The sequence below is a fragment of the Macrobrachium rosenbergii genome, chromosome 25 (assembly GCF_040412425.1).
Source record: "Macrobrachium rosenbergii isolate ZJJX-2024 chromosome 25, ASM4041242v1, whole genome shotgun sequence".
Lineage (NCBI taxonomy): Eukaryota > Metazoa > Arthropoda > Malacostraca > Decapoda > Palaemonidae > Macrobrachium > Macrobrachium rosenbergii.
In genome coordinates, this window is record NC_089765.1 from 39,793,333 (window position 1) to 39,806,739 (window position 13,407).

General features: G+C 44.1%; 1 protein-coding gene across 9 annotated transcripts in view; it reads right to left on the bottom strand.

The window, feature by feature from the left end:
- The window catches only part of LOC136852590 (probable replication factor C subunit 1), a 70,325-nt gene extending 62,978 nt beyond the window's left edge, over window positions 1-7,347 (bottom strand). For 2 of the 9 annotated variants that reach the window (XM_067127447.1, XM_067127442.1), the window contains exon 1: window positions 7,209-7,289. In XM_067127447.1, the coding sequence (XP_066983548.1) occupies window positions 7,209-7,274 (66 nt within the window). In that variant the 5' untranslated portion in view covers window positions 7,275-7,289. Of the gene's footprint in view, window positions 1-6,296; window positions 6,660-6,858 lie in introns of those variants that run through there. The other 7 variants (XM_067127444.1, XM_067127445.1, XM_067127443.1 and 4 more) reach the window with 7 other exon arrangements.
- Window positions 7,348-13,407: the final 6,060 nt, after the last annotated feature.

Genomic DNA, 13,407 nt, shown 5'->3' on the forward strand with positions numbered 1-13,407 from the left:
CTAACTGAAGGCCGCCCTGACCATCCGACTGCCCCCTTACACCCGGGACGACCCTGAGGGATGGTTCTACAGGGTAGAAGGGAACTTCCGAGTCGCGGGCCTGACGGATGTTGTCCTCCAGGCCGATATTGCCATCAACGCCCTGCCAGAGGAAATCTACACGAAGGTCGCGACGTGGCTCCGCTCCCAGGGGGACCCAGTAATGTTCCTCCAGCTTAAAGATGAGCTCCTCGAGATCTGCACAGCGTTACCCTCCGAGAGGGCATTCCGCCTGATGGACCTCTCCCTCAACCCCACGAGAGACGGGGACCCCAGGGACATAATGAACACTATCGACGACCTCCTCCACCTCCCCGATACGGACATCTACGGCCTGCGGAGACAGGTCGACCTATCAACAGAGATCTTCCTGCGTCAGCTACATCCAGAGGTCTGATCCCAGATCCCGGACCCCTTCAGCCTGTCCCGGGACATCCTCGTCAAGACCGCACACTGTCTGACGGAGGTTGCACGAGCGACCAGGAAGACTACAGCTGCGGTGCCCTCCACCAACGCCATCCTCCTTCAGGAAGTCCCTGAAGATCACATCTGTGCTGTCGTCAAGAAGAAGCCACCCCCCCACCGCAAAGAGGAGATACCTGGCATTTGTCGCTTCCACAAGAAGTTCGGCAATTACGCCAAGTTATGCCGGCCCCCCTGCTCATTCGCACATCCAAAAAACGGGCTGGCAGGCGGCCTGCCCAACAGGCCGCCGCACCTACGCAGCAGCAGTACTTCAGGGTCCACGGAAACCCTCGTCAGTTGGCAACCTCCGGCAGGATGACGTTGGTGGACACCGGGGCCATCCGCTCAGTATTTCCACCCTCAGGAGAATACCTCCGGCGCTCGCCAGACGCGACGACCCACCTGACGGCAGCGAACGGGTCCCCCATCCCCTCCTACGGAACCAGGCCTCTTTCGGTCTCCATCCTCGGGAGGAACTTCAACTGGGAGTTCATCATCGCCGACGTGAAAACCCCGCTTCTAGAGGCGGACTTCCTCGCCCACTACGACCTAGCAGTAGACGTGGGTCGGAAGCGCCTCATCGATATGAGGACCTGTCAGGCCCTGCCCCTATCCACCGATCCCTGTGAGACCACCCTCTGCTCCGTAGGATTCCACCAGTACGGCGACCTCTGAAGGAGTTCCCTGGAGTGTTCAAGCCAGAATTCCGCCTGACGCCCAGAACCCCTGCAAAGCATGGCATCTACCATCACATATCAACGAAGGGCCCCCGGGTCTACGCCAAGTTCAGACGGCTTCCCCAGCAGTGCCTTCAGGAGGCGAAGAAGGCCTTCGCAGAGATGGAAAGGATGGGGATCTGCAGGAAGGCCTCCAGCCCCTGGGCCTCCCCCCTCCACATGGTGAAGAAGGCCGACGGCACCTGGAGACCCTGTGGGGACTATCGCTGTCTGAACATAGTGACAGAACCAGACCACTACCCCCTGCTGAACATGCAGGACCTGACGTCTTCATTCCACGGGGCCAAAATATTCTCCAAAGTGGACCTCCTGAAGTCCTATTTCCAGGTTCGTGTAGCGCCGGAAGACATCCCAAAGACCACCATCGTTACATCATTCGGATCCTTCGTCTTTGCATTCTCCACCTTCGGGTTGAGGAACGCAGGGGCGACCTTCCAGCGGCTGATGGACAGCATCCTTGGTGACCTGGACTTCTGCGTCTGCTATGTAGACGACATACTCATATTCTCCAGGTCACGGGAGGAACACCTTCAGCACCTGCGGGCCGTCCTCTAACGGCTGAATGACAACAGGCTCGTTGTGCAGTTCGACAAGTGTACCTTCGGGGTGGAGAAAATCGAATTCCTGGGCCACGAAATCTCCACCAAGGGCGTCCACCCCCTGTCTTCTAAGGTCAGGGCCATTGAGAAGTTCCCCGCACCCACATCAATCAAGGCCCTTCAAGAGTTCCTCGGGATAGTGAACTACTACAGGAGATTCATCCCGGGAGTTGCCCACACCATGGCCCCCCTGACGGAGCCCTGAAGGGATGCCCCAAATCCTTGGTGTGGGGACCAGAAGAGGACCGGGTCTTCCACGAAGTGATGGCATCCCTTGCCAAGGCAGCGACATTGGCACACCACGACCCCAGTGCCCCTCTGCATCTGACAACAGACGCCAGCAACGTCGCCTGTGGTGCCGTCCTGGAACAGGTAATCCACGGCATACCCCACCCCTTGGCCTTCTTCAGCAAGAAACTTAGTCCCACCAAGGCACGGTACAGCATGTTCGACAGAGAGCTCCTCGCCGCTTACGTGGCAGTGAGACACTTCAAGTTCCTCCTGGAGGGGACGTCCTTCACCCTGTGGACAGACCACCAACCCCTGGTCCATGCCTTCATGAAGGCGGGTGACGCTTGGTTGGCGAGGCAGCAGAGGCATGAGGCAGCACTGGCGGAGTTCTCCTGTTCCATCCATTACATCCCTGGCAAGAGCAATCCTGTAGCAGACGCCCTCTCCAGGATTGAGGTCAACTCGATCCGTGAACAGGCTGTCGACCCTGAGACACCCGCCTACCGTACCGCCTACACGTCCCTGGTGTGGAGGGATGTGCCCTTCGGAAATTCAGGTCTCACCCTCCTCTGCGACACCAGCACGGGCCGTCCCCGTCCCCTAATCCCAGCTTCCCAACGTAAGAAGGTCTTCGACGTAATCCACAGCCTCTCCCACCCCTCGGGCTGTACCACCTCGCGCCTCCTGACGGAAAAATTCATGTGGCACGGGATCCGAAAGGACGCCAGGACCTGGGCCAAGCAATGCCTCCACTGCCAGAGAAGCAAGATCGGTAGGCACACAGAATCGGGAGTAGGAGAGTTCCCACAGCCGTGGAGAAGCTTTGGACACATCCACGTCAACATCGTTGGCGCCCTACCTCCTTCAGGAGGAGCCAGGTACCTCCTGACAGTCGTTGACCGCTCCACCAGGTGGCCAGAGGCAATGCCGATGACCGAAGCAACTTCTACAGCATGGGCAGAAGCTCTCCTCACCAGTTGGATCAGCCGGTTCGGAGTCCCAGACGACATATCCACGGATAGGGGCTCGGCATTCCTGTCGGAGTTATGGGTTGCCCTGACCCAGCTCCTGGGCACCAAACACCACACCACATCTTACAACCCCGAGGCAAACGGGACGGTGGAAAGGTCTCACCGTTCACTAAAGGCCTCCCTTACAGCAAGGTGTTCAGGAGAAAATTGGAAGAACCAGCTACCTTGGGTCCTCCTCGGCCTCAGAACCGCCCCACGGGCCAACGGCGAGCCGTCCCCTGCCGAGAAAGTCTACAGGGAAACGCTGACCGTGCCGGGAGAACTGGTCGAAGGAAGGAAGGACATCACAATGCAGAGGCTACGGGAGGTTGCCAGCAAGTTTGTACCTTGTAGGTGATCCTTCCAAGCGAGGACCCCAGTCTACATTCCCCCAGCCTTATCATCTTGCAAGCAGGTCTTCGTCAGGGACGATGCAGTACGGCCCCCCCAACAAATCCGTACAGGGGCCCCTTCAAAGTACTTCGGCGTAATGGGAAGGCCTACCAGCTTCACATCCATGGAAGGGAAGATTGGGTCTCCACAGACCAGTTGAAACCAGCCTTCTGCCTAACGAAGACGGTCCAGAAGGTGTCGAGGATCAATGGGCCACCCAGGCCGCCCTTATCGCACGTCAGCAGGGCACGAGGAAGAAACGGGGACGTCCTCCCAGAGCATTCGATCCCCCCAAGGGCCACCAAGGGGCTGGTATCCTGCGGGAGGACACCGAGGACAGTGCCCCTCCCTTAATATTCACTTCAAAATCCAGGGGAACCCTCCGCCCTCCCTCATGTTACAGGAATTAATCAGACGTCACAAACATCTTGGGGGGGAGTACTGTAAGGTCTCCCCTGAAACCCGTTCTCCTCCACTCCGTTTTCTGTAAGTGACCTTCCAGCCTTCACCTTAGAGGACTCCGCGACCCGAGGTCGTCGGGTCACGGTCATCAGAAATATCCTACTATTGAATTTATGTACAGTAAATATGAGACCAGATGACATTAATAACATTATTATTTATTGTAACAATTGTCTGGCAGGTCTTATACCATGATTTATATTTTGTTCTCAAAGTTGTATGTACTGTATTTGTATAATTGGTTGACCCAGGTCACGCATATGCCCTTTATGCAGCGAGCCTTCATCCAGATAAGGCCGCAGTCCTTTTAAGGGAGTTGTGTACATTTTTGTCAATAAATCAGTCTCACTGTTCTGTCATTGTATTTTTGGACAACCTTATAAGCCCTTACCCCCTCTCAACATATCCCAAGTAGACACCAGCATAAACACTCATGTTAACACAGAGGTTTTAGAAGAGAGAGTTTGCAACGGTGTCTTGAACTGAAAGACTGTCTTGTCACGGACAAAGTGGAAGCACTGTACTTCTGAGAGGGCATTCCTGTATAAATGTTCAGGAGGAGCACAGCAAGATGTCCTCACTTGATGGCGCTTGAAGAAGTGCTTGGTGATGGCAGGTGAGTAGGGGTATTCACCCACTCAACTCCCTTAACCACCCGTTACCATAGTTATCAAATTCCACAACCAGTTCCTGCTAGTAATCAAGGATTCTCCTATATAAAACTTAAAGGTATGTATTTCTTTAGGAACAATTCTAAGGAAAACACTGTAAATTTGCTCAAAGTTAGATTACAGTGGATCTCTGTAACATACTTTGTGACATACGTTGCTCAGGGTCAAGTTTGAGGGGTTCAAAGGGGCAAAGCCCCAAGTCAAGGGACACTGGTTAAGGAAGGTAAGGTTATGTATGTCAATACCCTTGCTACAAATTCATGTTTTACAAGTTTTTGAGTAACTGTTACCACGTATTTTTTCAACAGATTATATTGTGATTTAGGAATTTCCTACCTTTCTGACTGGTGTATTAGACTTTTCTTCACCACCCAAAAAACCCACCTTCCAAAAGGGGTTCCCTATAACTGCTAGGGGTAGTATGCAACAGGCATGCAATGGCTATATCTGTGAATGCAACCTCCAATAAAAAAATAGTTAAGAATAAAAGTGAACCAGCGTGCCTTAAAACTTCCAAAAATAACATTGCCAAGCTATTATTCAGTTAAGAGACTGTTTTTTTTCTTTGTGACCCATAATTTTCCAAAGTTTATCACTGATGTGAATGGCAGCCTAGCCATGGACCACTCTCATCTAGTTTTTTTTTTTAAGGAATGTTTGATAACCTACAAATCACAAAGGGTGCAGGTCTCGGGCAGACCATTCAAACACATGCAATAGCCTTGGCGTCTATCTAAGTCGACACAAAATTATCCTTAAAGGTATATTTCAACAGGAGTACAGCCCCCAGCCAGGTCAGGGCATGGCACCAGAGGACTGGTTAGGTTACGGTGCATCCCTGTCAAAATATGCCTTTGATCTGCTCAGCAAGCTGTGCCATCATATTTGGAGGTCCAGAAGAAGGGGACAAAGCCCCCTTCCAGCCGGGTAAGGGCATGACATCCTAAGAAAGGTTAGGTTATGCGAAGGTTGGGTTACGAAGTAACCTTCTTGAAAAGCCTGTATTCGAATCATCTTGATTAAGTTCCCACAGCACAATGATAAATTAGTGTGTGTTCTTCCTTGTAGATCTGTGAACCTGGTGTCATTTTAAATGCCGTTTGCTAGGCTACAGTTGTCTCTGTATTAGCTCAAATTCAGAGCAATTATATTAGTGGTACTTGTTCAATTCTTTTCTCCCAACACCACAAAACGTTAAAAATAAAAACAATATTAATGGTCCTGTTCTTTTCTAATCCAGACAACAACCATCTGACTTCCTACTCTCATACCACCAAGCTGATTGGGTACGGGGGTGGAGGGAAGAAAAACACAAATAAAAATAGTCTGTCAACAATGGATTCTAGTTAGAAATACAAAATACACAAAATATACACATATAAATATAGCCTAGCCTAGAGTTCATGAGCTTGGCAAGGAACTAGCCACTGTTTTGCAGGTTAAATAAGCTAGCTTGGACTAGGCCTTGATCAGGAAGACAAGTAGCAGCACTGTGGTTGAAAGAAAAATATTCTAACCTAGGGTGGGATATAGGAATTAGCTTAGGCCTAACCTGCACTAGCTTAGTTTTAACCTATGTTAGCTTAGGTCTACTGTATCCTCTAATTGTGCTTTAAAAAAATTTATAGCCTAAGAAAGGATATAGGAATCAGCTTCAGCCTAACCTAGGCTAGCTTAGCTTTAACCTACGTTAGCTTAAGCATAGGGTAATCCATTCGCAGGAGTGTAGGAACGTCGCTTGGTCTACAATAGGAACGGCTAACCTAGGCTTAATTATGGTAAAAAAAGAGGGAGTAATGTAAGATTACTGTTAATGTAAATGCCAATTGCGGCAGCCTGTCCCAGCACAGCCTAGCCTAAGTCAAGCAACTTAGACCTAAGCTATCCTAGGTTAAAACTAAGCCAGTCTAGGTTAGGGTTGAGCTAATTCCTGTATCCATCCGTAGATATAGCTTTTGTTCGGTATTTACCTACGGATGGATACAGAATTAGTTCAAGCCTACCCTGGACTGGCTTAGTTTTAAACGAGGATAGCTTAGGTCTAAGTCGCTTGACTTAGGCTAGGCTATGCTGGGACAGGCTACCGCAATTGGCATTTGTATTAACAGTAATCTAACATAAGTCCGGTAAAAATACCTCAAGGAGGTATTTCCCAAACGACTCTCAAAACGTTGACAATTGAAAAAAACGTGCAGCTCGTAAGCTAAAATATTGAAGTGAAAAATGACCAAAAGGAGGTAACAAGTCTCACCTTCAAATTACCAATAAGCCTACGCTTATTAAATTGTCAAATAATATACTTGAATTCTACTACAGTTCCATTGTACAAAAATTACATGGTCATGTGAAATTCACTCTCCATCTGTATGGAATGAGAGTATTACACTTATAAGAATCTATTGTAAAATGCGGTTTTAAAAAACGCTACTTGTTGTTCGTCAGACTGGTTATTTCCTCAAGTGCCTCCTCTCACAGTTGCGAGCACAACGCATTTGTACTAGGGTTGGGCAAGAGCTTTATAATTATTATTATTTATAAAATTAAAGTAGATGGCTACTTCACGCTCACATTAATTTTTCTAATTTATTTCACGTTTCGTACAATTTCACTTGATATTCGGCTGGTCTTTCTATCACAGAACTTGACTTCAATGCCTTCTTCAGTCATTGCTAACAGTGAATGTTTGTGTCTATTCCACAGATAATTCTTTGTAAACAAATATAAAATCAATATTGTACCCTTCAGACCTCATGGACTTCTTCAAATCCCATAAAAAATTTAGTTTTAGTACTTTGTTTAATTCTGAGATAACGTGCCATTGTCCTGTTTAATGTCAGTGAGTAGTGTTGACTCTAGTTGCTGCTATTAATGTCTATTCTCATATGCCCTCAATTTTTTGTTAAGAGACTATAAAGGTTTATAAGGTTATATCCCGATCCTTTATTTTCATCAGTTTTTTACAAGTGAATAAATGTTCAGTCATAGAGGGTCAATATTGGTTCTATATGTCTTCAGCATTGTCTTTATCAGTTTTTCACAGATCGCATTGCGTTTTATCTATGTGTTTTCCAATAAGTTACAGACAAACTGCGCTGAGCTGCGCAGAGCTTAATCATAAAATGAACACAGATGATTACTTCATGTCCGCATTAATCATTCTAGTTTTTCATGTTCATATATCATCCATCATATCATCTGACATGATTTCACTTGTCATTCAATGTTTCTTTCACTTACAGGATTTTTTTCAGTGTCAAAAACTTTCCTGACTTTGAAGGTTTATGTTTATCCCAGGAGCATTGTGGTTTCTATAAGTGTGATGCTGACAGGAAAATTAAAATTAAATCTTTCTGAGGAAACATATCAATGTTGTGCCCTGACAGCCTCATGCTATTGTCCAACTTGACTGTAGTTGATGATTTCCGTTACTGAAAATCAACGTTCGTACTTTACTCATTTTTATATTAAAAATTACCGTGTTACTACTCCTTTATTCCTATGGGACTTCCCTTGCATAAAATCATAAAATGCTATTTTTGTAATTGCCTTCTTTGGTTTTAACAACGAGCACTTCTCAAGCTAACATTAATTCGTAACTCATTGCCGCTGTTATGTATTCACGTTTTTGTTAGAATATTTTAGCGTTTCCGTTGTTATATTCTGATCATTTATCTCTGTTAATTTCTTACAGCAGAATAAAATGTTCATTATTGGCTTCCTCAGTTCTGCAGGGATCGAAAACTAACCCTTGTAGTTTCTCCTCAGGCTAACTCAATTTAAGCGCGCTGGTATTTAGTATTAGTCTTCTTCTTCTTCTGTCACACTGAGTTCCATGCTATTCCGTGTCAGTAGAGTACATTTGATGATTCGTTTTGTTTATTCTTTTTATGAATGTAGGCAGCTACATTTTCATTATCAAGAACTCTCTCTGACCAGTCTTAAATAATTTTGCCGAATTTCCACACACACACACACACACATATACAGTACATAAATAGGGAGGCTTGGAGTCGCGAAGGGCATCCGTCCATAAAACATCTGCCAAAACCAATTATGAAATGAGTCGTTCAAAATATGAACAGCTGGAGGAAGCTCATTAAAAACAGTGACTCCACTAGGGATTAAACTGAGAAAAAGAAGAAGAAGAAGAAGAATGAGGATGGGGGTTGTGGGAGGGGAATGACAATGGGGGAGGGGGAAGGGGGGGAGGAGGTTTCCAAAGTTTAGTGTTTATCTTCAGTAAGACTTGAGCACAGCGGTATCACCTTAACTTTTCAGAGACAGAAAAGTAAGTGATGATGCGAAAGTAATAAAAAGTACAACATTAAAGTGTATACTTGCAAAGTATTATTTTAAGTACTTATTGCAGGAAAGTGTAATGTTCCAGGAATCAAACGAACGCTTAGTTGGTGAAGTCCTAAAGAAAATAAGACTAAATACGATTAAAAGCCAGAAAATAAGAGAAACAGTAAATAACAATGGAAATCAGCGTCATGTGGAAAAAAGGCTTTTAAAAAACGAAAGAAAAAAGCTAATAAAACTGTTTAAAGTTAAACAGCTCTGGCCCTTACTCGAACAGTATGGACTGCCCGCAAACATGTTCATGGCGGGAGCGCTTAGGAACCAGGAATTAAGTCCTTTCAAATCCTATCAGGAGAAAAACATTATAAGTAGTTGCACTCTTCTAACTCACATAGGTATGGGGCTACTTCCATCACAATACCGTCTGCTAAATTTTTTAGCGCCACCCTGCTAATTTTTCTTAGATTTGTACCCAGTGTTTCATTTTCCCTCTTAATGTATACAGTATATAATTATATTTCTGGCGAATTCCGGGTCTGTACTTAGAGTCGATATCAACCATCTACGCCATTACAACCAACTGACAAGTTTATAACACTTTGTACACACACACAAATGAGCATGCGGACACACACACACACACACACACACACACACACACACACACACACACACACACACACACACATATATATATATATATATATATATATATACTGTATATATATATATTGTATGTATATCTATATTATATATAGATATATACATATCTATATATACATTTATATATATAAACATATATATATATATATATATATATATATATATATATATATATATATATATATATATATATATATATAGAGAGAGAGAGAGAGAGAGAGAGAGAGAGAGAGAGAGAGAGAGATACTGTAGTTACCTTGCATATCAAGGAAATAAAATGAAAAGACTTATTAAATTATAAATCACTGACACAATAACGAATGATGGACTTACGTTACAGTCACCGACAGTTAGCCAAGATTAGGGATTTTTGTTTTACCAGCAAACTCATACAACAGCTCTTTACAAATCTGTGCCCGATGCAAGGTTGGCAATGTCTACAAGCTCTTTTGAGAACACAGTGGCAGTGGTTGAAGGGTTCTGATGTTATTATTAAGGAAGATTTTGCATATCTATGGTGTTCCTGTTAAATATACAAAACTAATAGAAATTAGTTATGAACGAGGCTTATACAGAGTTCATGTTGATGGATCAGTTGAAGGAATTGGTAGTAAATACTGGGGTGCTACAGGGGAATGTTAAGTCACCTTTGCTGTTTGCCCTTCTCATGGAATTTGTAATAAAAAAAAAAGAGGCAGTAGATGGAAGAGAAGGTTTAGACTGGAATAACAGAAAAAAAAAATCAACGAGCTTAAAGTACGTAATACATGCCGTTTCAATTAGCATAACTCCACCAGGTGGAATTTACGATAAATTTCGTAAAAATTTAAATAATGAGCATGTAGTATGAGCAAGGGGAGGAAAAACCATTAGATTCAGGCAGGATTAATGAGGTTGAATCTTTCAAAAATTGGGGAACGATATCTAACTGAGGTTTTCTTGACGTGAAATTCGGAGAAAGGATAAAATAAGCAAATAAAGTAATAGAGAGACAAAGATATCGAAATCAAATAGACTGAAATTGCATACGAATTTAAGATTGTGCATAAGTCCATTGCGATCTGTTTTGGTATCCGGATATGAACCATGGTATGACCATGAAACTGATCTAAAAAGATTTTGTCGATTTGAGAATAAAGGTTTAAGATAACTGCTGAGATGCAGAATTAAAGATGATGCCATTAAAGAAGTTCCGTATGTAGGTGAGAAAGTGAGGAAAGAGAGATGGGAGTGACTTGAACAAGACCATGGCAAAAAAACCGCCGAGAAAAGTACATTATAGTGTCAACAGGGCTCCCAAGGGCATCATCAGAGTCGAAAGGTCCATACCCATTTGGATGAGAATGATATTGATGATGATGATGATGATGATGCGAATTACAGTTTTTGTCATTATACTTAACAGCTTTTGCCATTACACACAGTAGCTTCTACCACTGTTGCTGATAGTTCTTACCACCGCGATAGTAGTTTTTGTCCCTACAGATGTAGCTGGTAACCAAACATGGCAGGTTTCGCAAATAAAATGCCACCACACATAGTAGTTTTGTCACTACGGATGATGTGGTAGATTTTGCTAGTACAGAGGGTAGCTTTCGATGCCTATGACAACAGCTTTCGTCACCACAATCACAATAGCTTCAAGGCAGCTTTTGTTATTACAGAGAGTAGCTTTTGCTACTATAGGTGGTAACTTTTGCAACTATAGATAATAGCTTTTGTCTTCACAGATGGTAGCTTTTCCACCAGGCTTGGTAGTAGCTTTTGCTATTACAGATGATAGCTTTTGCCATCACATACACTAACTTCTGCTACTCTAGATGATAAATTTTGTCAAAAATGATATCTTTTGACACCAAACAAGGTAGTTTTTGCCATGGCAGACAGGAACTTTTGCCATTTTAGACTGTAGCATTTACCACCATTGATGGTAGCTTTGCCACCATAGAAAGTAGCTCTTTCCATTGCAGATGTTAACTTAGCCACTGTAGATAGTGATTTTATCCAATATAGACGGTAGCATTTGTCACCATGCATAGCAGTAGCTTATACCATACACATGATAGCTTTGTCCACAATAGATGATAGCTTTTGTCACGACAGGTGATAGCTTTTGTCAATAGTAGCTTGTTCTGTCATAGCTGATAATAAGAGCCTCTATAGATCATCGCTTTTGCTACCACACATGGGGGCTTTGATATATTGGCATCAGCTTTTACCACAACTCATTGTTGCTTTTTATATCACAGGTGGTAACTTTTGCCAACAGACATGGCAGCGTTTGTTATCACAGATTATAGCTCCTGTCGCCAAACATTACCAGAGTTTTTGCCGCTGTAGATGGTTCTTTTTGACAATGCAGATTATAGCTTTTGTCACTACAGGTGGTATGCTTTGCCACTATACAATATAACTTTAATATTACTGTAGTTAGCTTTTGCCACGTAGAATCAAGCGCTTGCAATCTTTAATGACAGCTTTTGCCATCACACGTTTTAGGTCTAGTCATACAAGGAAGTAGCTTTTGCCACAACAGATGATAGCTTTTTCTTCAATTTTTGCCAATATAGATGGAAACTTTTCCACCATGAATGATAGCTTTTTCCACCACTGTAAACATTATTTCTTGATACCATAAACATTAGCCTTTACCAATTATGCAACCACTATAGATAACAGCTTCTGATACCATAGGAAGTATCTTTTTTCCACTCTAGACGATACATTTTCTCGCTACATCTGGTAGCTTCTGACGTTGCTAAAAGTAGCTTTTGCTATTACAGACAGTAGCTTTTTCCAAATTGAAAGGTAGCTTTGTCCCATAGATTATATATAGCTTTTACTGCTATAGAGCCATAGACGGTTACTTTTGTCATCTTAGGCTTTAGCTTTTGTCATAATATATGGCAACTTCTGTTGGTGTCCGTCTAACACTGCGTCTTTACAAAAACACCCACGTGATACCTCAATTGCTCCCGATGCGGGTCAGGGCACTTATACACCCAAGGTCTATAGAGCAAAAATAAACAGTGCATCTCGGTCCCTGCGCCCTTTTGCGCCTCGGCAGGCGCTGGGTGGCCCCTATCCTACCAGCATGTTTGTGACCCTCCTTCAAGTATATGCTGGGCACGGCCTTGTAGTGTGTCTCCCTAAATTGCTTAATATCGGTGCTGCTCTATTTCTTGTGATCCTCAGAGTCTCATTCTGTCTGTCCCCTGCAACTAAGAGAAGTACGCGGGAGTACTTGCAGTTTTGGGCTCTTAGTGTGGATAATGATACCCATTTCTCGGTGAATAAGTGTCAAGAGGCGATAATCGATCTAAATTAATCTCTCTCTCTCTCTCTCTCTCTCTCTCTCTCTCTCTCTCTCTCTCTCTCTCTCTCTCAAATAGAGACAACTGTCTACTGTACGAATGTCTGGATGGTGCTTCCCATGTTATATATAAAACCAGCTTTGAAGCGTTCTCTCTCTCTCTCTCTCTCTCTCTCTCTCTCTCTCTCTCTCTCTCTCTCTCTCTCTCTGTGGAATATGCAAAAACTGTGCACAACTGTATGAGCTGGATTTTAATACTAATATATGACCAACCTTGGAGCGTTTCTCTCTCTCTCTCTCTCTCTCTCTCTCTCTCTCTCTCTCTCTCTCTCTCTCTCTCTCTCTCTGAAATATGCAAAAACTGGACACAACTGTATGATCTGGATTTTTCATAATAATATATGACCAACTGGGAACGTTTACACCCTCTCTCTCTCTCTCTCTCTCTCTCTCTCTCTCTCTCTCTCTCTCTCTCTCTCTCTCTCTCTCTCTAGTATTCAGGATACGGTTACAGTAAAATAT